General features: G+C 41.4%; 1 protein-coding gene across 1 annotated transcript; it reads left to right on the top strand.

Annotated features, from left to right (window-relative positions):
• Positions 1-2,642: 2,642 nt before the first annotated feature.
• On the top strand, positions 2,643-23,959 carry scarf2 (scavenger receptor class F, member 2). The gene is made up of 11 exons (XM_058071164.2): positions 2,643-3,340; positions 7,682-7,740; positions 7,839-7,940; positions 8,129-8,648; positions 9,902-10,120; positions 10,269-10,397; positions 10,853-10,956; positions 12,790-12,904; positions 13,196-13,293; positions 17,752-17,907; positions 19,150-23,959. Exons 1-11 carry the CDS (start codon positions 3,234-3,236, stop codon positions 20,373-20,375), a joined length of 2,835 nt encoding a protein of 944 aa, XP_057927147.2. The 5' UTR covers positions 2,643-3,233; the 3' UTR covers positions 20,376-23,959.
• Positions 23,960-24,934: the final 975 nt, after the last annotated feature.

Raw genomic sequence — 24,934 nt, 5'->3', positions numbered from 1 at the left:
CAACGCAAACTACTATTGGAATGCAGCCAATATTATTAATTGGGTTGTCTTTTTATAGTCAATCAAACTTTGTGATTTGCCACTCTGGGCCAGCTTTCAGGCGCCTATTTCTGATTTGTTGATCAGAGCAAACAGGCAGGCTCCCAGTCCAGTACTATTACCATTACAGTATATCACGTTATCAGATAATTATTAATTGTGAGATACTTTAGATGATGTTGTAGTGTAGGTGCTTGGTGTTGTCTGAACCCTTAATCATCGAGCCGCTTGCTATGCTAGTCATATTGAGCTAAGTGACGGCTTTACAAGTACACATGCACTGCTGAGTATTGGTGGAAATTAGCCACTGACTGAAAGTTACTAACTGTAATGTATAGGGGACTTATATTATTAGCAATAGAGTGTTGGTGTCACTGCAATGTGGCAGTCACTTGTTGTGATGGACCTCTACCACACTGTATCTGACAGCATGGCACAGCAATTACATTACTGACCATGTTTTGAGGGCACGGTCTAGATAAGTCATTTTGACACATGGAGAGTCCCCTCACACAACAAAACCGATTTTCTAAAGCATTTACTTACTCACTTGTAGGAACTAAAAATCACCTAATTTTGCCTTTTTTGAACCCCTGCTGTAGACACAGTGCAATAGGTCACATTTACATGTGTTGAGCGCAGGCCTCCACCAAGGGAAAAAATAGATGATAATAATAATAATAATAATAATAATAATAAAGCACTGTATGTGTTGTATCTATTTGTTAGTTAGCATTTCCTTGTCCGTGGAGGTGAAAGAACAAATATGTGTCCATCTTTCACTGACTTCACTGACTATCTGCTCCTTGATCCAGATGCTGACCAAAGTTGACCAAGTTCTTTCTTGACCCAAGCACCACTAATTGGTTTTCTGGTATTATCCCGCCAGTCTTTCCTCTTATTTACTATGTGAAAATGAAAAAAGTTGGCCATTAAACAACAAAGCTAGTGGTGGCCAAAGATCTTTCCCTGATTCTGTACATAATGAAGCAATACATTATAACACGCTTTGCAGTCATTTCATTCAAAGAAGCTCCTGGGAGTCACATCTTCTTTTCAGACACTTTAAATGGATCATTAGGCCTACCAAGGATGGTAATGTTGTGCATCATTTTCTTTCTTCAAGCACAATCACTTGTTGTCATGGTGAAGGGATGTTGCTTGAGCCAAAGAACAAGTCATGAACTCTCATATCCTTATATCCTTTGCCATTCAGTCTTTTTGTGATAATGCGACACATTTGTTGCTAATGACAAAAATGTAAAACCATTTTTTTACCCCACATTTATCTTAACATAAAGGAATGCAGCCATTTAAGTCCATCCATCCATCTTCTTCTGCTTATCTGAGGTTGGGTCGCAGGGGCAGCAGCCAAAGCAGAGAAGCCCAGACTTCCCTCTCTCCAGCTACTTTGTCCGGCTCCTCCTGGCAGATCCCAATGCGTTCCTCGGACAGTAAAGGGGCATAGTCTCTTCAACGTGTCATGGGTCTCCCCTGAGGCCTTCAACCAGTCACACATGCCCTGAACTCCTCCCCAGGGAGGTGTCTGGGAGGCATCCTGCCCAGGCACCCAAGATACCTCATCTTGTTCTTCTCAGTGTGGAGGAGCAACAGTTCTACTCCGAGCTTCTCCTGGATGACAGTGCTTCTCATCCTATCTCTCAGGGAGAGCCCACGTACCCGATGGAAAGAACTTATTTTGGCCATGATCCTGTCCTTTCATTCACTACCCAAAGCTCATGATCATAGGTCAGGGTATAGGAACGTAGATGGACCAGTAATTTCAGAGCTTTGCCTTTTGGCTCAGCTCCTTCTTTACCACAATGTGGAGTCTGCATAACTGCAGATGCTGCACAAATCTGCTTGTCAATCTCGCTTTCCATCTTTCCTTCACTTGTGAACGAGACCCCAAGATCAAGGGAAAGCAAGTTTCTCCTCTCATTCAGTGTGACAGTGGTATGTGTTACTCCTCCACTTCAGGCAGGATCTCATCCCTGACCCGGAGATTGCACTCCATCCAATAAACAGTGGAGTGGAATCCTTTAAAATTTGGACAATCAGCTTTCAATTTGTAATTTTATGTTTGCCCACCACTTTTTTCCACTGAAAGGATGTAGCAAAATTACTGTTTTCTGGAATGGTGCTACTGAAATGATTGTGTTTTAGGTTTTGTTTGTTTTATTCCATTATAAATGAGATATGTAGACACACTGGCCTTAAATCTTAGGACTATAATTCATATTTGACATGTGTATTTCTGGCTGAAGTCGTTTAAAGTACAACAACATTAACGTAGAATATATTTGCAGATATTTGGGACGCTAAAATGTCTTGGAGGTCCAAACAAATGAGTGATGCCATTGAAGGACTTAGCTATGTAAATGCAACAAGTCTCCGTTCTTTTCTTTTCCACCAGAAGGGGGAGCTATTGTCTAAGTGTAACAACCACACATGGCGTTGTTGCATCACTGCAAAGTACACACACACACACAACCAAAAACTACCCTAAGTGAGTTACACAACTTACACTAGTAACCATTTGACTACCAAATAGAAACAGGTTTTATTATTGCACATGATTGATGCTTGGCCAAGCATTTATCCTTAGAATTTAATAGGTCATATATTGAAATTTATATTTAATTATATCCCGCCACAGAGTATATCCTTCTTTAAATTACAGGGTCATATGATTGGTTACTGTTTTCGTCCAAAAGTTGGAGGGCAGACCCTGTGGCGCACACTATGTAAATCTAGTGGCGCACGCATGGCGCACACAGCCAAAGACAGAGTAACAAATCAGGAATTTCCCTCCTGCCACTCCTGAGAGCGCGAGAGGACAAAAGTGAAGTAGTTCTCCTCAGAGAGGGACAGCCAACGCGGGATCTTGTACTTTTAAATTTTAGCCCCAATTAATCATAAGGAAATTATATGTTTTTGTTACATATTTCCTCACTCAAAATTAATCCGGATCCATCAGTGTTCTCTTTTTGAACATTTCATGGAAGTAACGGTACAGTCTGCGGGAAAACGGTCTTTCTTCAGTTTCCTTCGGGTTGGAATGTTAGTGGATGGCGTAGGGCTGTTTTTAAAGTTATCCGGACACACATTTGGATTAAGTGCGCAAAACCAAGGTGCTCAACTTGGACATGTGGAATAATAACGGCGTCTAGAAGGATGCTGCTGCTTGTACAATGGAAGTGAAGAACATTTTCGCTTTGGTGGTGGTTTGTCTTCTTTTTTGCTTCGGTGCGAGTCAGGAATTGAGCCTGAAAGGCAGAAATGTTTGCAGAGCAGGGGGGTAAGCATAAACAAATGTGTTATTTTAATGCTTTCTAACTGAGACTCTTTAGTTGTGACATTTATTTACAGCATTTTCAAACCCACTCTGAGTTTCTTATTGTACCTATAAAGTGAACTACAAAAATACTTGAAGTATTAGGTTCCTGCTTTGGGGTCCAAATGACCTGGTTCCACATGGAATGGTCAAACAGAATGTGCCAATAGCACAAATATTGATCATATTTTTACGATTTCTAGTTAAAATAGGAGTCCACAGGTCAAGAGGTACAGATGTGTACATCTGTATGGCGCAGTGTTAGCTTTACACCACTAGGGGCACTGCCTTTAATTCCATCCATCCATTTTCTATGCTAGGTTTGCAGGCGGGTATGCTGGAGCCTATCCCAGCTGACTTTGGGCAAGAGGCAGGGTACACCCAGAACTGGTCACAAGTCAATGGCAGGGCACGTATAGACAAACAACCATTCACACTATGAACTATTTAGAGTCGACAATTAACCTATCGTGCATGTTTTTGGAATGTGGGAGGAAACCAGAGCACATGGAGAAGACCCACACACACGGAGAACATGCAAACTCAACACAGAGATGCCCAAGCATTCTATTATAGGAGTATAGGCATATTTATTTGCAGTCGTCCCTCATTTATTGTGGCTACTAACATAAAATAGCCCAGTATAAAATGGCCTGCAATACAGAGAGAGGCATTTTGCATATTGCGGATGAATACTAAAATGCTAAAATGTCTGCCTGGATGTTGTAAGGCTGACAAGGAGCTGGTCCATCAACAATCTCTTTATTGAAGCAAAACTGGGTACTGTTGTTGTACCCAGTCCATCACTCCATAACCGAAAAAAAAACAGAAAAAAACGACCTGACATCCACCTCACACACACAGGACTAAGCTGGCCATGTTCAAAGACCGTTGGAAATCCTGAACGCTGACAGCATACAGAACTGCCAGGTTTCTGCAATAACATCATTACTAAGGCAAGAAACCCAGTTAAGCCTTATACTATCATTCAATACATTGCTGCTGATACGTACATCTGAGTTACATTTCTCCTGGCAACTTCAAGCGATACAAACTAACTTCCACCTGTGATTGCTGGCGCCTGTAAATTTGGCATTCGGTCAATGTAACGATGATAAAAGGCTCAGACAACGTCAAACCGCGATACTAAAACATCATCTGGAGCAGTTCAGATTAAGTATGGATCTAATAACATGACAAAAATGTAAAACCGTTAAATAAAATACATCTACTCAAGAGAGCTGTTAGCCCCCCCCGTCATAACTCGGTTTGTTGAACAATTTTGCCCTGATCAACCAATCAGAGCATAGGAAATTGTTCATTGGTCAGGTCAGGATTCTTATTGGTGAAAGATCGGTTAAAGAACCGACCTCATTGTAATATGTCATATGGGCCAGCACTCCTCATTCTGAAGGCCCTGAGTAGATTTAATTGTCATGGCACCACATAGAAGCTGCAGCTACACATACAGTTGAGGATAGTAGCCTGTTGGGAAAAAAATAATACAATTTCTTGGAAGAAATGCTAGAACTAGTTGCAAATGTACATCAATGCTAGTACAGTGTAGGCCAGCAGAGAGGTTTTTGCTGGCCCTGATGGCACATGAATGGTATTTTCAATATCCATATCTCAAAATGAGTTAACCTCCAACTAGATTTACTTAAAGCTTTAAAACTGGTCACATGTGTGCTTTTATTGTGGTTAAACCTATTCCCTAACATACGACATAAAATGTTTATTTTTGTTTTTGTTTTTGTTTTTTTTGTGTACTTAAGGACATCAGTAACTTAAAATAGTTGTAAAACAGCAATCGTAAGTCAAAGGCAAAGCTGCTGCTCAATTGTGTATTTATTTTGGTACGTCCAAAGCCTGTTTTGTGGGCCACATACAGTATTTTAATAATAACTATTTGGGGGTACTTTATGTTTTAGGACAGTTTTTAGTTTTGTTTCTCATCTTCTTATCTTATTCTTATCTTTTCGTTTTATATCCAACAATGCCTGTCCATTGCAAGCTACTCTAATGTATTTTTCCCCATTGCATGTTTTACTGTATGGGCCTTTTATTTACTTCTAACCTCAGTCAAATGAATAGAAGGAAGCAGTTAAGCGTTTATCATAACTTGTCAGCATTTCCAGTCCACGTCTCTGTGTTACAAAGTCAACAAAGTGATGCCTTCGCTGTTCACTGTATTCTCAGACCGGAGTCTAGTGAGGAGTGAAACATGCATACAGGAAAAGTAAAGTTTGTTTTTGAATCAGTGAAAGAGCCTCTAAGGCTATGTCCGCACGGATACGGGTATTTATGACAAATTATCATCCCACATATGCTATATCTTCATCCACAGTCTGCACGGCAAACAAGTGGTTAGTGCGCAGGCCTCACAGCTAGGAGACCCAAGTTCAATTCCACTCTCAGCCATCTTTGTGTGGAGTTTGCATGTTCTCCTCGTGCATATGTGGGTTTTCTCCGGGTACTCCGGTTTCCTCCCACATTTCAAAAACATGCTAGGTTAATTGGCGACTCCAAATTGTCCATAGGTATGAATGTGAGTGTGAATGGTTGTTTGTCTATATGTGCCCTGTGATTGGCTGGCCACCAGTCCAGGGTGTACCCTGCCTCTCAACCAAAGACAGCTTGGATAGGCTCCAGCACCCCCACAACCCTCGTGAGGATAAGCGGTAGAAAATGAATGATGACTGAACATACATATTTGCTTTTGTGTCATATTAGGTATCATGTGTAGTAATACATGATAACATTAGTTTCATTTGTTTATGTGGGTAGTATGTTGTGTCGATCAAAATGTCATTTGTCCAGGAAATATGTCACAGACCTTAATTACTATGAATGAAATATCGGGAAATGTCGGTAATCCCCCCCGGAAATGGTAACTTCAAACCACAATGGCTGATTTTCTGTTTGAAAATTTTCAGGCATACACCATTTTGACACTTTCTGGAGGGAGCTAGTGAGACAATTATGGTGTGTGGTGTTCAGAACCCCTAAATTACATAAAGTCCTACACACACAAATTTGGGGAGTTTTTGAGTATGGGAAAACCCTCATAAGGGCGATTATACCTGATGAATAATGTCTTGGCCCTAAAAATTAGTTAACAGCACAGACTATGAAGTCAAACAGAGGCCTCGAATATCATTTAGGAGTGCACAGACCTCCACCAAGGCCAAACAATGCTAAACATGTTTCTCTCTGGCTTTTTTGATTGAATAATTATGAAGCAAGGTCATGAAGTTCCACTTCAGTTGCTCTGCTTCTTTTGTTTGGCCCAAATATAGTGGACTATAATGGTGAAAATTGAGTATTTGTGTCCCTATACCTTCCTTTGACCTTTCATTCAGTTTAATACATTCTCGCTCTGAATATGTGTTCCCCATCTACAAAGTTTCATGGAACTTGGTGGAACTTTTTGAATAATCCTGCAAAATAAACCACAAAATCACAATTAAAACAATGACTCTATCTTGCCCTAGTGGTTTTGTGCTTGACAGACGTAAAAACTATTTTTAGTGGTGTAAAAACCATAGAAAAATATTGATTTTTTTTTAAATACTTGCGGTCTTTTGGAACATTCAGTCACTTTCAAGTTCGATTTTTCTGCTTGTGAACCCCAAACTAATTCCACCAATGTAATTTTTCTCTGAGTGCTGACACAGATTGGCTCCATGTTGAAAGTTCAGTAAGAGCCAATGCCACTGGAGTTTGGAGCAGCTCCGTTAAAGTTAAACCCAGCTTCGTAGTTTATACATAAAGTAGTAAACACATCATTTGAAAAAAAAACTCCTGCAATCATGTGAGGGTTGACGTTTACCACACGCCTATTTGTCAGAATAAAAAAAACAGCATTGCTCCTTATGAGCAGGCCGCCATCTTCAACATTATGAGGCCAGCTGATGTGTTGCAGGGTCCCAGTAAAGGTCACAGGCGTGGGAGGAAGAGCAGACGAATTTATCCTTTCCTAACTGACCCCAAAAAAACTTGGCAGCGTCTCAGAATATTTGGACTCCTCCATTGTTTTCCTTCCCAAAAAGCCCAAAAAGGCAAAAGAGGCTGATAGCGATGGTTGTACTGGACTGCACTGGTGGAGACACATGCTTCCCATAATTGCACTACCATGTGCTCAGTATTTGCATAGTAGTGATGATACTTTGCCGTGTTTAATCTCCCAGATGTGACCCAAAAAAAAGCCACATTGAGTTGGGGCGTGGATGCAGCAGCTTTGATATGTCAGGTGCCTCAACCCCCTCTCTGCCTATTATTTATACTTTGGGAATTCTTTTCCAGCTCTTCAAAGCTGGTGTGCTGCAGTGGATGGGCTCAGCTAGGAGATGAATGCCTCACACGTATGTACCCCATGTAGCTCAATCCACTTATACATATTGAATATACAGTAACATAACAAGCACTGTTAAAAACATGTTCTTGTTTTCCCTCCTTCAAGCTCTTTGCGAGGGTAACTTCACCTGCAAGGAAAATGAGGTGTGCGTCAGGCCTAACGAATGCCGCTGCCGCCATGGATACTTTGGAGCAAGCTGCGACACAAGTGAGTGGTCTTTGTAAGCATTTTAAAATATTGGAGATTAGAGGTTCCTCTGTATGTTGGTTGCATGAGGCGTACATTTTAAAGAAGTAAATGATAACTAAAATATACTTAGTGACCTTGGGCTTTTGCACACTATGGACACACATGTGCTGGATTTTCATTGATATTTCTGCATTGTCTCTAAACAGAGTGTCCGGCCCAGTTTTGGGGCCCAGACTGCAAAGGTAAATGTAACTGTTACCCCAATGGCCAGTGTGATGATTTGACTGGCAAGTGCACCTGCAACCACAACCGCTGGGGGCCCAACTGCGAGAATGCGTGCATGTGCCAAAAGGGCAAATGTGACCAGGACACGGGCCTCTGCACTTGTCACCCAGGCGTCTGGGGCCCTCAGTGCAATAACAACTGCTACTGCAGCGTCAACTCGCTGTGTGACCCGATGACGGGGCGCTGCCTGTGCAGCCCTGGCTGGACAGGGCGGAACTGTGCCATTCAGTGCAACTGCAACAACTCGCCATGTGACCAGTTTACGCAGCGTTGCCAGTGCCGGGAGAGGATGTGGGGGCCGAGGTGTGAGCGGTATTGCCAGTGCGTCCACGGAAAGTGTAATCAGGTGGATGGCTCGTGTACCTGCACACCAGGGTACCGTGGGAAGTTTTGCAGGGAGCCATGTCCTGCTGGCTTCTACGGGCAAAACTGCAGGAACAAGTAAGAAATAATTTGTTTAATAAGTTGTTTTTCGTTAGAGCAGGGGTCTCAAACTCAATTTACTTGGGGGCCACTGGAGCTAGGGTCTGGGCGAGACTGGGCCGCATCAGGTTTTCCAAAAAAAAACCCCAAAAAAACGCATTTATTAAAAACAGAAAAATGAATAAACTTTGCTTTGGTTTCGATTTTCTACAAGAAAAGCTCTGATAAAACATTCCATATCTTACTTTTTATTTTTCTACACAAAATAAGATGAAAAATAAATGAACAAATCAAGAATAAAGAAAATCAATCAGTAATAAATAAGTAAATATAATAATAACAATCAAACGGCAAATAATAAAAACTTAAGAAACCACATATAGTTGGTGGGTAGACAAATTATTTTTTTCTGATTAAAATTAACAAAGCATTATTAGAGCCCTGTAGACATGATAAAACACAACTATAGTCACATTTATACTTTTTATTTACAACATATTGCGCAACTGCAGGGTCTCGAGACACATGCTAACTCGCAAACTAGAGAGCTAGCAACCTAAACGGTACCCTTCAAGTTATTTCCTTAAAAAAACTTACCACTTGCACACGGATAGGGAGGATAACTATTAACAGTTATTTAACCTTATCATGAACATTAATCAAACGTAATAATTTTTTCTGGGTACATGATACCATACAGCATCCATATCAAACTTGCGCGGGCCGCACTAACATTAAACTTTCATATCAAGGTGGGGGCCTCAAACTAGTGGCCGCGAGTTTGAGACTCCTGCTTTAGGGTATATCAGACATGCACAACATAAAAGCAGACTTGAATGAAATGAACATATTCAAATAAAGTAGCCCTACAGTAAAGTACAGCCATGATACCAAATCAAGTGCAGCAAACAGATGGTACATTTTCAATTACTATATGTGCTGCATGATTGGTAGCTGTTTTATAGTTTCAATAAGATGTGATATATATGCTGCAGTTGATAACCCTTAAAATAGACTTAATGAGGCAGCGGTAAAGTGAGATTTGGGAATTGGTGTTCACATTAGCCAAGATGTGAAAACCATTTGCCGTACGTTAAGTGATTTACCTTTTATTGACCGCACACAATTCAAATGCTATAAACCGTAAAGGATAAAGTTAAAATTCAATCTTATTCGCACCATTAAATGATCATCAGGGCAACAAAGCTTTAAATCAAGCCTTTGCATCGTTGTAGCACAGAGGAGTGCTAAATGTGAACCATGTTCCTCAGGTGTGGCCACTGCAAAGGTCAGCAGCCGTGTAAGGTGACGGAGGGACGATGCGGCACGTGCGACAGAGGCTGGAACGGGACACGGTGCGATCAGCTCTGCTCCAAAGGCTTCTTTGGCGAAAACTGTCAGGAGGTGTGTCCCACCTGCAAGGACGGCCACCACTGTGACCCCATTCAGGGCAAATGCACACATTGTAACCCCGGCTGGATTGGGGACAGGTGAGAACACGCCCTGTAGTCCTTTCGCACTGCCCTGTTATTCAAACAAATAATGGCCACGACTTTAAGTAGTAGCTCCACATTGTCCCAATGCCTCTGACTCACACCATAATCACCACCACTACTGCATGCTTCTTTTATGTGATAGGTGTGAGGTGCGTTGCCCCAACGGCACATACGGCGAAAATTGTGAAAACAACTGCAGCCACTGTTTCAACGGCAATTGTCATGTTGTCACCGGAGAGTGCCTGTGTGACCAGGGTTTTTATGGAACCTAGTAAGTCATAAAACCATCATCTGTAATCAGAAAAAGTGTTGGAAATGAATAACCAACTTGTGTATAGTTAGCAACATAGAGGTGGACATTACTTTTCCTTGATGCCTACAGTATAAAGTAACATTATCAGTTAATTAAATTATTGTAAGTTGTTAAATATTGTTGTGTATTAATGTTAGATGATAGCATTTCCACATTGATGTGTTTACGTCCTCAAATGCTGTATAACCAAAACAATAGATGACACTGTATGATTCGTCAGACAGCAAACTCATTGAATCAACAGTGCCCCTGCTGGTTGCACCTGAGTAGTGCACTCAATTTTGCCTGAGTTACTTCAAGGCATGATTAATCAACAGTAAACTGCATATATTATTTATTATTATTAACCATATATATATATTATTATTAGATTATTAACCAATATCTAACAAATGTCATGTCTTCTCATCTAGCTGCAATATGTCCTGTCAACCTGGACAATATGGAGTGAACTGCAACCAAACTTGCTCTTGCCATGACAAGAACTGCGACCCCGTATCCGGTGCCTGCTATCTTCGTAAGTAACGTTTTTTTGTCCTCAAAAGAGTGTCACACATGTTCTTCAAAATAAAATACCCTTCTTGAGACCGAAAACACATTTTCTTCTGATGTCCAAAAAAGCCATAAGCTCCTGGATCTGAGTGGATCGTAAGTGACGAATAGTTGGCTGTACACGCAGTACCGACAAACATCTTCCCTGGCCTTGTGTATGTGTGTGTGTGTGTGTGTGTAGTGGGAGAGTTTACATAGCCTTGATAGCTTTTCCAGACTGATGTCCCGGTGCGCTTGCGGTTTTTGGCTCTCACCCAGCCAGTCGGAGAGATAGAAAGGAGATGGAGAAAAAGGGGGAAAGAGGAAGGGAGAACGATGAGTTGACGATTTCATTATTAGACATGATTGAAGCAGGTGGGGAGGATATTGTTGAATAAGGCTCGAGTGCCATAGCAGGAATCGACTAGCGCTGATCAAGTAAGACCTTTTCCTCCCTCTTCCTGTCTTTTATTGTCTTTTATCCCCCAATCCACCAGTAAGCACATACCACAACAATTTATCTTTGCTTTATGTGACAGCGTAAAAACCTAAGCGATAGCCTGAGTTACCCCCAAAAGCCACAATATGGAACAACTTGCCAATGAGATGCATTTTTCTCCACATGTCACCACTCACTTTTGTTGTTTACAGTTGTCCCTCATTTATTGCGGTTAATTGCTTACAGACCTCACCACATTAAGTGAATTTCCCCAAAGTAGGATTCATTATTAATACATGTTATAGTTTTGCATTTAGAGCATAGAAAACCAGTCCATGACCTTCTAAATACTGTTTTTACCATCATAGAGCCCTGTAGACATGAAATAACACCCCTATAGTCATCTACACTTGTATTACCTAATATGGTAGATATAATAATAGAAAAAAAGCAACCCTAGACATAAATAAGATGTGATAAACTTAAATGTTAGCTTGGACAGCGTACCTCCTTGTGGATGTTATGGTGTTACTGACACTTGGACTTCATTCATTCATTCATTTTCTACTGCTTTTTCCTCATGAGGGTCGCGGGGTGATGGAGCCTATCCCAGCTGTCTTAGGGCGGGTCGCCAGCCAATCACAGGGCACATATAGACAAACAACCATTCACACTCACATTCATACCTATGGACAATTTGGACTCGCCAATTAACCTAGCATGCTTTTGGAATGTGGGAGGAAACCGGAGTACCCGTAGAAAACCCACACATGCACGGGGAGTACATGCAAACTCCACACAGAGATGGCCGAGGGTGGAATCGAACCCGAGTCCTCCTGCGCTCTGCGCGCTAACCACTCAACCGCCGCCCCACCTGCACTTCAATCGCTTTATTAACAAGTACAGATGACATATGCAGCGAACATTCACCCAGGAGCTGCTGTCAGCCACTCTCACTCTCAGCTAACAGGGAACTCTAGCTACCTGTCTTTGAGATTTACGTAATGCACTTGAACGCCTCACATGGCACAGCAAGTACTGTCAGTAGTACAGTGCAGAAGAAAGGTGACAGCATGAAGTTGTTCATTGTTTATGTGTGTAAGATGAGCAAATATGTACGTTTGATGATGTAAATTTATGCTTTCATGAATAATAATGCATCTTGTTTGGGCGTTGCGGCCACTTTGTTTGGCGGTCCTTGAACACACCATCTGTGAGGCACGTTGAGACTTATGTGTATGAATTCACTGTACCAATCACTGTTCTAGACACAATTAGCCAGTATTTGTTTTTGTTTATGAATCAGTGATATACGTATAATAAACAAATACAAAGACTGCAGAATAATCCAAAATTCCCTGCTTCTCTTCTTTTCCCCAGAGCCTAACCAACGGATGGGCGTGATTGCGGCAGGAACCCTGGTCTCCTTTTTGCTGATCGTCCTGCTTTCGCTGCTGTGCTGCTGCTGCCTCTGTCGACACAAGGATGACCACAAGTGAGTGAGAAATAGGTCATGATGGTGCATGATGGGAAGTCTGGAAGCAGCACAAAAGTTAAATATACAGTATGTGGGGTTGTATTTAATTCTTATAGGCAGCAGTTTATTAGGAAATAACTGTATGTAAAGTGTTTTATATGTAGATATGAGAGCGTGGGGAGCAATGTAAAAGCAGCCCACCAGGACTCCGCACAAAGCCAAGTCTAATAATGCCTCTTTTAAATGATTCATTTGGATTTCCATGCTGTCATCCTACCTCAGTTCTAACCCAGACTGTTCTTCCAACAGCAAAAAAGCCAAGCGCATCCTGTGCGGACGATTTAGCCGAATCAGCACTAAACTTCCCCGTATTCCACTGAGGAGACAGAAACTGCCAAAAGTTGTCGGTAAGCCCCAAAACGCTCTCTGTCTCTCTTACTCATATCCCACATAAAGCCGCCAGACGTTCGCTGCCTGTGTGAGAGAAAAATAACATCTTTTGCAGCTTTTGTTTAGAAACTGAAGACCCGCATGAGAGTTAGAAGCCATGTATTGCTTATTGTCTTTCGTCTTAGGCCACTGATTGAAATACAATAGATGATTTTCATGGGCCACCAGCAAATGTCCAAAACTCCCAGTAGTTGGTACAATCCATAAAATCCTCAAATTTGAATGCTGAATTGCAAATATGCGGGCAGTCACTGTACAGTGTTGAACACCGTTGAGGTAGTACAATTCAGAATTAACATATCTGGGGACAAAATACAGCTCTCAAGTCACACAAAACTTTTAAAAGTTTTAAAATGTAAAGTTGACAACCAGCATGTGTTAAATCATAGAGGTTCTACTGCACTTGTAGACAGTACTATGTATTGAACAGCCATTTAAAAACAAAAATCACAACCACATATTACCATATATGGTTCCTTGCACAATAAAGAGTAAAATGTCTTCATCGCAACCCAGAGGATAACATTTTCCCGTGTTGCTACTTTAATTTGCATCTTAGGTGATGATGATTGAGGAGGGTGGAAGTGGTGACTGCCACACAATTGCGGGGTTTTTGTTTAAAAGGAATGTACCACATTTAGAGACTCTTATTGTTCTTGGCACCCTCAAATGCCCCTGTGTTCATGTTATTCCAGGCCCAATGCTGCATTTTTTTTCTTCTTTACTCGCATCCGTCCTGGTCTTCAGCAAGCAAAGGTTTTCTTGGGCTGAAGTAGAGAGCGTGTTATTAAGAGAAGGCTAGTGGTTGTCGTGGGGGTTGGGGGGGGGGCTTGGTGGGGTGCTGAGAGACGTGCCATCAAAGGCTGCAGTGTTTTGGTGAAGGCTGCAGGGTCCATGTGGAGGCCTCGTGGTCCGTGATCTGTCTCTGACCTCAGTTTTGTCAATTCCAGGATTTCCAAAGATGCTGATGTGTTCAACTCTTAGCATTGAATTGACACTTACTTTCATTGTGCCAGAGACATTTTAAGTTGTAGCTGTATCATGACAAATCCATCCATCCATCCATTTTCTATACTGCTTATCCTCATGAGGGTCACGGGGGTGCTAGAGCCTATCCCAGCTGTCTTCAGGCGAGAGACGGGGTACATCCTGGACTGGTCGGCAGCCAATCACAGGGCACATATAGACAAACAACCATTCACACTCACATTCATACCTATGGACAATTTGGAGTCACCAATTAACCAATGCAACCCAATAATATGCATACATTTCTACCTCAATGTTTCTATTGACAGTCAGCATATTCATTTGGATCTTCCCCACACTGGAAATAATAATAATTTAAACACTGCCACACAAAGGTAAAAAGAAGGTAACCACTATTAAAACGATAGTTCATATTTTTTGCCATGAAGTTGTGCGACACCTCCATAAGCAGTGAAGTCTGTCAACAGCGACTCGCTCCCCACTTTTTGTCCTGTGCCAAGTTATGGTTGAATTTCGGTGCTGAGGAAAGTAGTTCAAGCTAGTTGCTGGGCATAGTGAAGTAAAGAGTTTGGCTTCTCAAAACAATGTGCGTTCAAAAGTGTAATATATTTGCATCACAAAAATGCCTACAAGAAAAAAATCATACCTCACAAATCACTCGGCCTTGTGAAACATAATGCATGATGTATTTTTCTCAAAAGCACCGCGTTCAGTAATATACTCGTATCTGGCAAAAAGGCATTATCCATAAACGAGTATCCGGCCCATAGCTATTGGTTAACTTCCTGGCAAAAAACTTTTCCACTGTATTTGCCTTGGCCTTTCTGTATCAATATCAATGTTTTGCTAAATAAATGTAAATACTATGAAAGAACATTGGAACTGCTGCTTTCATCAGAAACTAGCGACTCAGTCAGCCCAGACTGTGTCCTACTTTTGATGCTGTGATGAGAGAGTTAAAACACAATGACCTGGTTTCTTCTCCACGTCTGAGCAGCATGTGCTTCCTTCGTTATCCTGATTATTTAAGCTAGAGCGTGACTCCATTCTGACCTTGTTCTATACTCAGACAGGGATGTCTTTGGCATCACAATGTTGGATATCAAAATACTTGTTTTTAGAAACTTTACCATATAAGTCCAGAAAAGTTGCTCTTTGTTTTGCACATATGTGCTGTTTATAGTGCAATTAAAGAAGAATGTTTGCACTTTTACATCCAAGACATCAGCATAAATGATTTAAAATGCAAACAAGATTATCAATGTAACTTTTTGAAAATAATTTATTCTACTTCCTGGTTTGTTCCAGGCAATTTTTTTTGCCACATAAGCAAGGTCTGCCAACAGTTAGAAACTCTCCACTGAGGCTACGCAGTCCTGCACACACACACACACACACGCACACACATTCCAGAGGGGGCCCGACAGGGCTGGAAACAGGAAGTGGTCAAATTTACCCCAGCCCGTGTCAGAACTGTGATTTATCCCCACCAGGGCCAGTGGCAACAGATGTGGATACATTAAATGAAAAGGGAACAAGGAGAAGAAGCGAGGAAGGAGCCAGACGTTAACTGACTAGCCAACGTAGCACAATATCACTTTTGGCAACACTAAAGATATGTTGCATTTTGGCATTCCACTGGAAGCATATTTACCCCACACCCTTCATTTTCACGTCTGTCCAGCATTCCTTGTGTCCTTTTGCATCCAAATGTTTCCTGACGGATGAGTGCTAAGTGTAGCACCGCCCGCCTTTTTTTTCTTTGCAGCTGGATTAATCCCAGGACACTTGACCAGAATTGCAGATGTTGTAGCATTTGTAGCAGCATTCAATAAATTAAATTGCTAATAAAAGGAGACAAAACTTTTTTTTTGTCCTCAAAAAAAGATAGGTTTGTCATCCAGTCAAGCAGCCCTCTTGGACTTTGTTGTTCCAGCAATGCAAAAAAAATACAGACAAGTTTATTTATAGTAAGTATAGTACTGTTCGTACACAAGGTGATTCATCGTGCCATATTACCATTCTAAGCCCTGGACAAATCCTTTAAACTAGCTTTAGAGTACTGTTGCACCAGGTCTGTAAAAATGACACCCCGCCACCCCCACTACGCAGCTGTGGAGTGTCTCAGACATGCCCTCCCAGCGGCGTCCAGTCTGCAGAACAAGCCACAAGTCTGGGGCTAGGGTTCAGGTTTTGGAGGGTTGGGGGAGCAATGGGCTTTATTTGAAAGGCATCAGTTGTTCATCATGCTGCAAATTGTCCATGTGTTGTCTTGTTGACGAACACAAATGCACTCCTTGCATAGATTGGCTGCTTAACATTCCTTGGCTATACAAAGAGGACCCTGAGCAAGAAATATAACACATTTGTTCCCATTAGTTCCCATCCTTACAATGCAAACACGACATAAGGCTATGAGCAAAAGCACATTTAACATAGTTTATTCATGTTAAAATAAAGATATTGATCTTTATTTATTGTATTGTGATTATTATGGCTGAGGAGTCAGTTCCTGTTTTTTGCCCATATTTTTTTTAAATGTTTAAAAAAAATGTAAACAAGATGTTTTTTAAATTAAAAAAAAATTTTAATTACAATTTTTTTTAATTAAAAAAAATCGGGGTACAGCGATGAAGCAACTATATTTTCTTCCATTTTCACTTATTTTGGGGACAATGATCATGTGACCAAAAGCTTTCATCTATATATTATATTGTTCAAAAGTGTCGAAAGCTAAGGTTTTTTCATATTAAGCAGGTGATTGACCTTTTTAGCTGTCATTAAAGTGTAAAACTTTTTGGAAGTGCTTCTTAAAATACACAAAACGCCAAATAAAAAGTGTTGTGGTTCAACTGCACTGTCAGACACACAAAGTGAAGTCGCAGCTATTTGCATGCTTTCATTATCTCCAGGTACTTAATGATCACGGGAAAAGGCAGAGTCTTCTTTTTTGTCCATACCACTTTACTTTTAAGTAACCAGGAACTAAATAAATTCAATCCATGGTGGTTGCGTTGTTGATGTCAAACATATTTGACTCTTTTTTCTGGTTCTGAATAGAAATGACATATGTGCATCATATTTTCACTTTGGTCCTACAATTGTTCAAAGGAGCCGTCTACTACAATTTGGAAGATGTGTAAGTGCAACAAAGAGCTGGCTTAGTTATGTTTTGTTGGCAGTTAATTCCATGTCTAATGGTCTGTCGACAAAATATCAATATGACTTATAGTCTGTAAGGAAATCATTTGCATGTGGCATCAATCAAAGTGAAAAGACCAAATGTTGGAAATCATACTGGCTTTTAATGTGGGACTCTTTCGTTAAGTCCAAAGCAATACAAGAGAGCAGACTGTTGTTCTTGTAACACGGTACAGTACCCTCTTGCTGACCTCGGGGCTTCTGCGTTTGTTTTGTGTTCTCAGTAGCCCACCACGACCCTGAGCACAACTTCAACTGCAGCTTCATTGAGCCCCCCTCTGCGGCCGAGCAGCCGTCCCCTTCCTCCTGGTCCTCTCAGGAGTCCTTCTCCTCCTTTGAGAGCAACGACGAGGGCCCAGTTTACTGTGTTCCACATGAAGGTGAGTCATTGTGTGAATAAATAAACACTTAAGTTATCTGGAGTAACATACACATAGGGATCCGTAATTTGTTGTTGGCATGAGAGGCCTCGCCGCTCACACACATGTTGCTGACACACACGTTTTGTGAAGATCTCCAATGCAATGACTCACACACTTCTGCAAATGTCATTATGGGGAGACTTGCTTCTCATCATGTGCCATCTGGGTCTTGCTTTGAGAGGGAGAGGAGTCTAAACAGGAAACAGTATGGTCAAGTCAGCATGTGGCTAAAATCCAAACTGTGAACTCGCTGATGTTTGGCAAAGGAAACAATTTCCATCCGTTTTTTTTTTTTTTTTTAGGAAGTACTGGATTTGTTGAATTTAGTGTGCACAGATTTTCTTATTTTTTCCATCACAGCAAAATTTATATTTTTGTAATATTGCAATCCCGCAGACAACAGACAAATATGACCCTAGTGGTCTGGAAGGGACGATATTTGAGCAATTTCGGAGATGTCATGACATCACTGCCATTTCATTAACTATATATTTATTTCCCACTTGTCTCATTATTGATTTCTTGTAGTCTAATATTTGGGTTTTAGTAAGTGAAATTAACCCAACCAGTATTTAATAAGTTTTGTGTGTATATGCATTCATTTGTAATAATAATAATTACCAGTAAGGATGCGCGATCACAAGGACTGACATCCCTGACAACCTCTGACTTCACCTCACAGGACAAGCCAACAATCCAACACTAGCCCGCCAACTCCAGTCACAAATCATCACCTAACTTAACATTACGGATATTTACCTTTTTTTGGTCGGGATTTTTTTCTTTTTTTATTAGTTGTAGGTGTCGACCAACAATGAAAAATAAAAATGAAAAAAATTATGGTTAATCCATGTGATCAGTTTCACGGATTTCACTCATGGATGATTGTCAGAATACAACCCTGATCGGAGCATACCTAGTCACCAGTCAAGCATGGTGGTGGTAGCGTCATGGTTACATGGCTACATAAGGCAACATGTTCTGTGACATTCTGAAGCATAACATGATTCCCTCTTTTTGGGAATTGGGTTATGATGAGGGAAAGGCATTTTTTAATCGAATAGCACTGAAATCACACAGGAAAACGAAAGCTTGAAGACCATGATAAAGTCACCAAACTGACAAGATAACATGATTTCCTAGAAGCAGTCTCTTTCTTTTGTTTGATAAGTAATGCAAATTTCTATTGATATGCCACAGAATCTGTGAATGAAAGCAAGGAAATGCGCAGCCCCAGTCCAGAAACAGACAAAACAGAAGCTGGTCTTAATGATGAAGATGCTGGAGAGTACACTTCCCTTAAGGACACTGGAGTTACCAGACCTGAAGGCATTGATCAACCTGTGCTGAAGTCTTCAGATAGTGAAAGCTCTACCAGTGGATCAGAGTCTGCAACAGCAACCCTCTATGCTCGCATCGCTCGCCTCTCGAAGCAGTCCAAAGAGGAGGAGAATAGTGCCAAGGATGGGGAGACAGCTACCTCAGAGTACAAGCGCAACGGGAAGCCACCACCATCACCCGGTAAGCCCAAACCACGACCACCAGACCCCTCAACCAAGCCAAAGGTATCGTGGATCCATGGCAGCACGACAGGAACTTCCCAGCCGGACCATCAAGTGCAGGGTGGCATGAAAGCACTCACTGTTCCAAAGGGAAAAAAGAGAAGTTCCAGTGATGTGTCAGCCAAGAGTGAGGAGCAGCAGAAAGTAAAGCAGAAGAGCAGCGATCAGCATAGGAAGCAGGAGGGTGACGGCAACGCATCACCCAGAAAGCACAAACCTCTGCGAGGCAAGACGTCTGGGGATGAACACAGCAGTCCCAGTCACATGGACCACATTAACGGTGTGGTTCAGAACGCGCTCAGGAAGATTAGCAGCTTCCACAGCTCTTCATCTGAGAAGAAGAGCACTGACAGTGCAAAGGAGAACCCCAAGGAGCCCCCCAAGAGCCCCAAAGTAATCCATCCTCATATGAACTCTGAGGCCGCCACTCTCCTGGCCGCTCAACTCAAGGAGAAAACCCAAAGCATCAACAGGAACGAGGGGACGGGTCTGACCAAGACCAATGGACTCTCAACACCCAAGGGATCCCGGGAGAAGCCCACACCTCCACAAAAAGCCAAGAGGACCCCGTCTACCGGCTTGAACCAGCAGGGGTCTACTAAACCCCTACTGCCAACCTCCAGCAGCCTCCAAAAGATGGTGGCACCTGTCACCACTGATCAAGTGGCCCCCGAAGCCAAGAGCCCGGACAAGCAGGACTTGAACGGCTCAAGGGTCGGGGACCCGATAGTGGAGGCCACACCAAAGAAGACTCCCATTAAAAAGCCACCGAGGAAGAAAGGCAAGGAGGCTACTTTGGATACTCCAGAAATGAAAACACCCCAACCAAAGACAGCCATCATGCCACCACAGATAGTCAAGTAAGTGGATAAACTGGCAAAGACTGTACGCAATGAGAAAAACATGGATTTTTCAGAAGGTGAGCTAAGTATGCTACGATGACGCACATCATTCATCCGGAACTCAAATGTCTCATCATTCGTCTCAAACCGCAGAGCCTGTATTTGACAGAACTGAGTAGTGTCAGTCCATTGCATCACAATTAAGTATCTTTAATTTGCTCTAAGTAGAAACAGCAACAGCACTTTTTTCTACTCAGAAATATCCAATTTCCCATTTTTATGGGATGCAGCATTCGGCAGACACAATAGTGCTGCATTCCTGAATACTCTTCAGTGGTACTAATTCCTCTGCAAGCTAGTTTTTCTCTGATTTTAATGGGCCAGCATGCACACATACAATTTTTTATACCTTTTATAGAACTACAGTAAATGATCATGAGGTACTATGATAGCATGAAACATAACTTTCTTTAGACAATGTAACAAAACAAAACAGAGGACATATTTGGACAAGGCAGCATGGTGGAATAGTGGTTAGCGTGCAGACCTCACAGCTAGGAGACCAGGGTTCAATTCCACCCTCGGCCATCTCTGTGTGGAGTTTGCATGTTCTCCCCGTGCATGCGTGGGTTTTCTCCGGGTACTCCGGTTTCCTCCCACATTCCAAAAACATGCTAGGTTAATTGGCGACTCCAAATTGTCCATAGGTATGAATGTGATGTGATGAATGTTTGTTTGTCTATATGTGTCCTGTGATTGGCTGGCGACCAGTCCAGGGTGTAGCCCGCCTCTCGCCCGAAGACAGCTGAGATAGGCTCCAGCACCCCCCCCCCCCGACCCTCGTGAGGAAAAAGCGGAAGAAAATGAATGAATGAATGAATATTTGGACAAAGTCTGTCTTGTTTGCCGTCCACACTGTCCTGGCCGGTAAACACAGAGAGTGCATACTTTCTGGTAATGTATATTGTTTCAGTTGTTGCAGCCCTGAAAACAAGTCAAGTTTACAATTCCAAAGATGCGACAAGCTCCAAATCACTGCAACGCTGCTCTCAGGGTCACAAATCAACATATTAAGCTAGAATCCCAAGATATTCTTGGTCTCCACATTTTTTTTTTTTCCGGTCATGCTTATGAAGCCTCCGTTTTCCAAACCACAGCCATATGAAGTTAGTGTAAGCTTCATTTAATAAAACATGACCTCAGTTTAATGTTTTGTCTACAGATGCGAGTTTAATAACGACTGTTCTCTAAAAAAAATGAATGTGATTAGATTATTTTATTACAGGTTGTAATGAGGAAAAAAAAAACATGAACCGTATTGGCCATATTGTGATGATTTTATGCCAAAGTAACAAGCTGCTACTAACGGGTGGCGTATTGTAGTGTGCCTCGACTGTGGATCAGTTTAAGCAAAATAAACGTTTGTTAGCTACTTTGTCGAAGTTGGCGTTACAGGTACTTTAACTGGAATGATTCATGTTTTTTCAAGCGGAAACAGTTCAGTTTTTTAAGGTACACATTTTATGTTACTTTTGCAGCTTTAAAAAAAAACATGTATACATTGTGTACTTTTTACTCAATCTTTGTAAGCTGTGCTTATATGACCCTCTGTGTTTTTTTTGTCTGCGTGTCAATGAACTGGCTTTCATGTTGTATGTTACAATTGGGGTATTAGGTCCACACTGAAAAGAAACAAATCAAGAAAAAAGTTATACATTTATATGAATAAAGTTGGAATTCTACAACAAAAAGTAGGAATATTCTGAGAAAAGTTGGATTTTTTTTTTTAGTAAATTTAGTAAGTGAATGTCCAAATTTCCACCAAGCGCCTTTTGTATTTATTCTCTTAAGATTACAACTTTTTTCCCCCAAAATTACATTTTATACATTTTATACAGTGCTACCTCAGTTTTCATAATTAATCAGTTCACATAAAAAGTAAAAAATAAAATAAAAATAACAATTACAATGTTACCTCGTTTATCGCAAGGGATACATTCCAAAAATAGTCCTCAATAGATGAAGTTCGCAAAATCGACAACTTTATTTTTTACAATTAATATATGTACAGTTTTCTCAAACAGGCATTAACATTTTCTCACATTTCCTGCTTGATTAAACACTCTCTATGGACTCATATAGGGCAGCTACACAAGATAAACCGCACAGAAAGCTTTCTAGATCTTCCAGATTCTGCACCTCTTTCTGCCATGTTTGCATGGATTTCCTGCTTTTGATGCAAATGGTCTGTTTAAAAATTTAAAATACAATACTTTTTTTCAGGTAATATTTTATTATAACCGAGACATTGTACAACTTTTTTTTTTCGAGATATCATAAATAAAACTTTCTTCTTCAAGGAGACAATATTTCTTGCAAAAATCAAACAAACTTATTGTAATAGTGTGGGTTTTTTTTCTTGCAATATTACTTCATTTTCAACTTCAGATAATTGTTTTGTCAGTGTGGGCTTTATACCCCTTTGTGTTATTTTGCTTATTTTGGACTTTTTTTTCATTCCATCCTGTAAAGTTCTCATAATTGTACTCTGTTGATGTTATTGTTTATGTAACTGCATGACGCAGAGTGTAATTGTAAGGCATTTTTTTCAGGAAAACTGTAACCTCCTTACCTCCCCCCCTACTCATTACAGGAACGATTGAACAATACTATGATACCACTGATGACACCATGGCATACATAAAACCATAACCTTTGTGTAAGAATGACTCTTCTTTTTATGGGCCTGCATTTGGACCTCAAAATGCTGCAACATGGTTACCAGCTGTAAAGTGTTTTTGTGTCCCTTTGTGGTTTGTTTTTAGAATATTTGTGTATGGTCACAAATATTCTCATTTAATTACCTGGAATTAAAAAAAGAAATACAATGTTGCTACTGTGAGACCAATTGTAGTTCTCTACAGAGCAGGGGTTGGGAACCTATGGCTCGCCAGCCATGTATGGCTCTTCCAAGTATTATTGAGTGTAAATCAGTGTGGCCTGACCCATATTCATCTTGGAGACAGTTGTTATTGCACGTCTAGAACATCTGTGCAGTGGAAAAAGTACATATTGACTCATAATCCAATAAACGTCCAATTGTGTTTGGTCCTTGATATGTGACCCTTCCTCTGGCTTTGGGCCACAGGGTCCCAGAGTCGATAGGAAGCCCTTCAAAGAAACAGAGAAAACAAGGGGACTGTTAGTTTGAATCATTCTGCACCAGGGACAAGAGCTCCTTTCACAAAGGAAACAGTGGAAAGTCTGTAATGGGACTTAATCACACGCAATCATACATGTCCTCCTTAGAGGGACACCACTGTGACAGCATTAAAGATAGAGGATGCATAGAAGAATGGGCATGGGGGAGACGGTCATGTGATTGGTAATTGGAGCTTGGAGGCAATGCAGCTTTGTTTTGGACTCGCTTTTTTTACATGCACAAATGCTCTTTTGAATATGTGGTCATAGCCACAGAAGCAATGATGCCATAGCGGCAGAGATCAGCTAAGCTGAGGAGCACAAACAATATTTTAAAGCACAAGGTGCATCCGGAAAGTATTCGCAGTACTTCACCTTTACTATATTTTTTTAGGTCACAGCTTTATTCCAAAATGGATTAAATACATTCATTCATTTTCTACCGCTTATCCTCACGAGGGTCGCGGGGGTGCTGGAGCCTATCCCAGCTGTCTTCGGGCCAGAGGCGGGGTACACCCTGGACTGGTCGCCAGCCAATCACAGGGCACATATAGACAAACAACCATTCACACTCACATTCATACCTATGGACAATTTGGAGTCGCCAATTAACCTAGCATGTTTTTGGAATGTGGGAGGAAACCGGAGTACCCGGAGAAAACCCACGCATGCACGGGGAGAACATGCAAACTCCACACAGCAATGTCCGAGGGTGGAATTGAACCCTGGTCTCCTAGCCTGTGAGGTCTGTGCGCTAACCACTAGACCACTGTGCAGCCCTGGATTAAATACATTTTTTTTTTTAAACTACACACAACACTACACACAACGACTGACGTGTCGGAGGAAGAGCTAGCTAAACACAGAAGATTGTCACTCCTAATGCATCAAAGGCAATGGAATGGAGTAAACAAACAAAAGACAGGACATGAACCCGAACGCAGCTTCTCCTTCTAATAAACAGCCATGTGCCCCGCATTCTAACCCCGGGCTCACACTGAATCCGTTGCGGCTCTGACTCGGCATGTGTTTTCTTATAAAGTATGTGTTATGTCAGAGTCAATACAATATTTGCAATCAAACCCACGTCCTCTGCTTTAACAGAGAGAGCAGTAACTACCATTTCACTGACAGGAGAACAGGTGAATTCTGCAATTGTATTCTCAAATTAGCTGCAGAGCTTCAGGCTGACTTTATGCGCCATTTGTTGCTTTGCGCATATGCTGAGAATGCGCCCCCTTGGGGCAAAATCCCAGACTGTGCCAACAACTCACACTCTCAGTCGTGTTGTATCTGCAGTAGCATCTTCCCGGGCTGACCAGGCAGAGTTAGTTACCGTATTTGTTAAGGTAAGATAAGGTAAAATAAATAAGTAAATAA

The sequence above is a fragment of the Doryrhamphus excisus genome, linkage group LG3 (genome assembly GCF_037039965.1).
Source record: "Doryrhamphus excisus strain RoL-2023G ecotype Guam linkage group LG3, RoL_Dexc_Guam_v1.1, whole genome shotgun sequence".
NCBI lineage: Eukaryota > Metazoa > Chordata > Actinopteri > Syngnathiformes > Syngnathidae > Doryrhamphus > Doryrhamphus excisus.
This window is presented reverse-complemented; position numbering and strand designations above follow the sequence as displayed.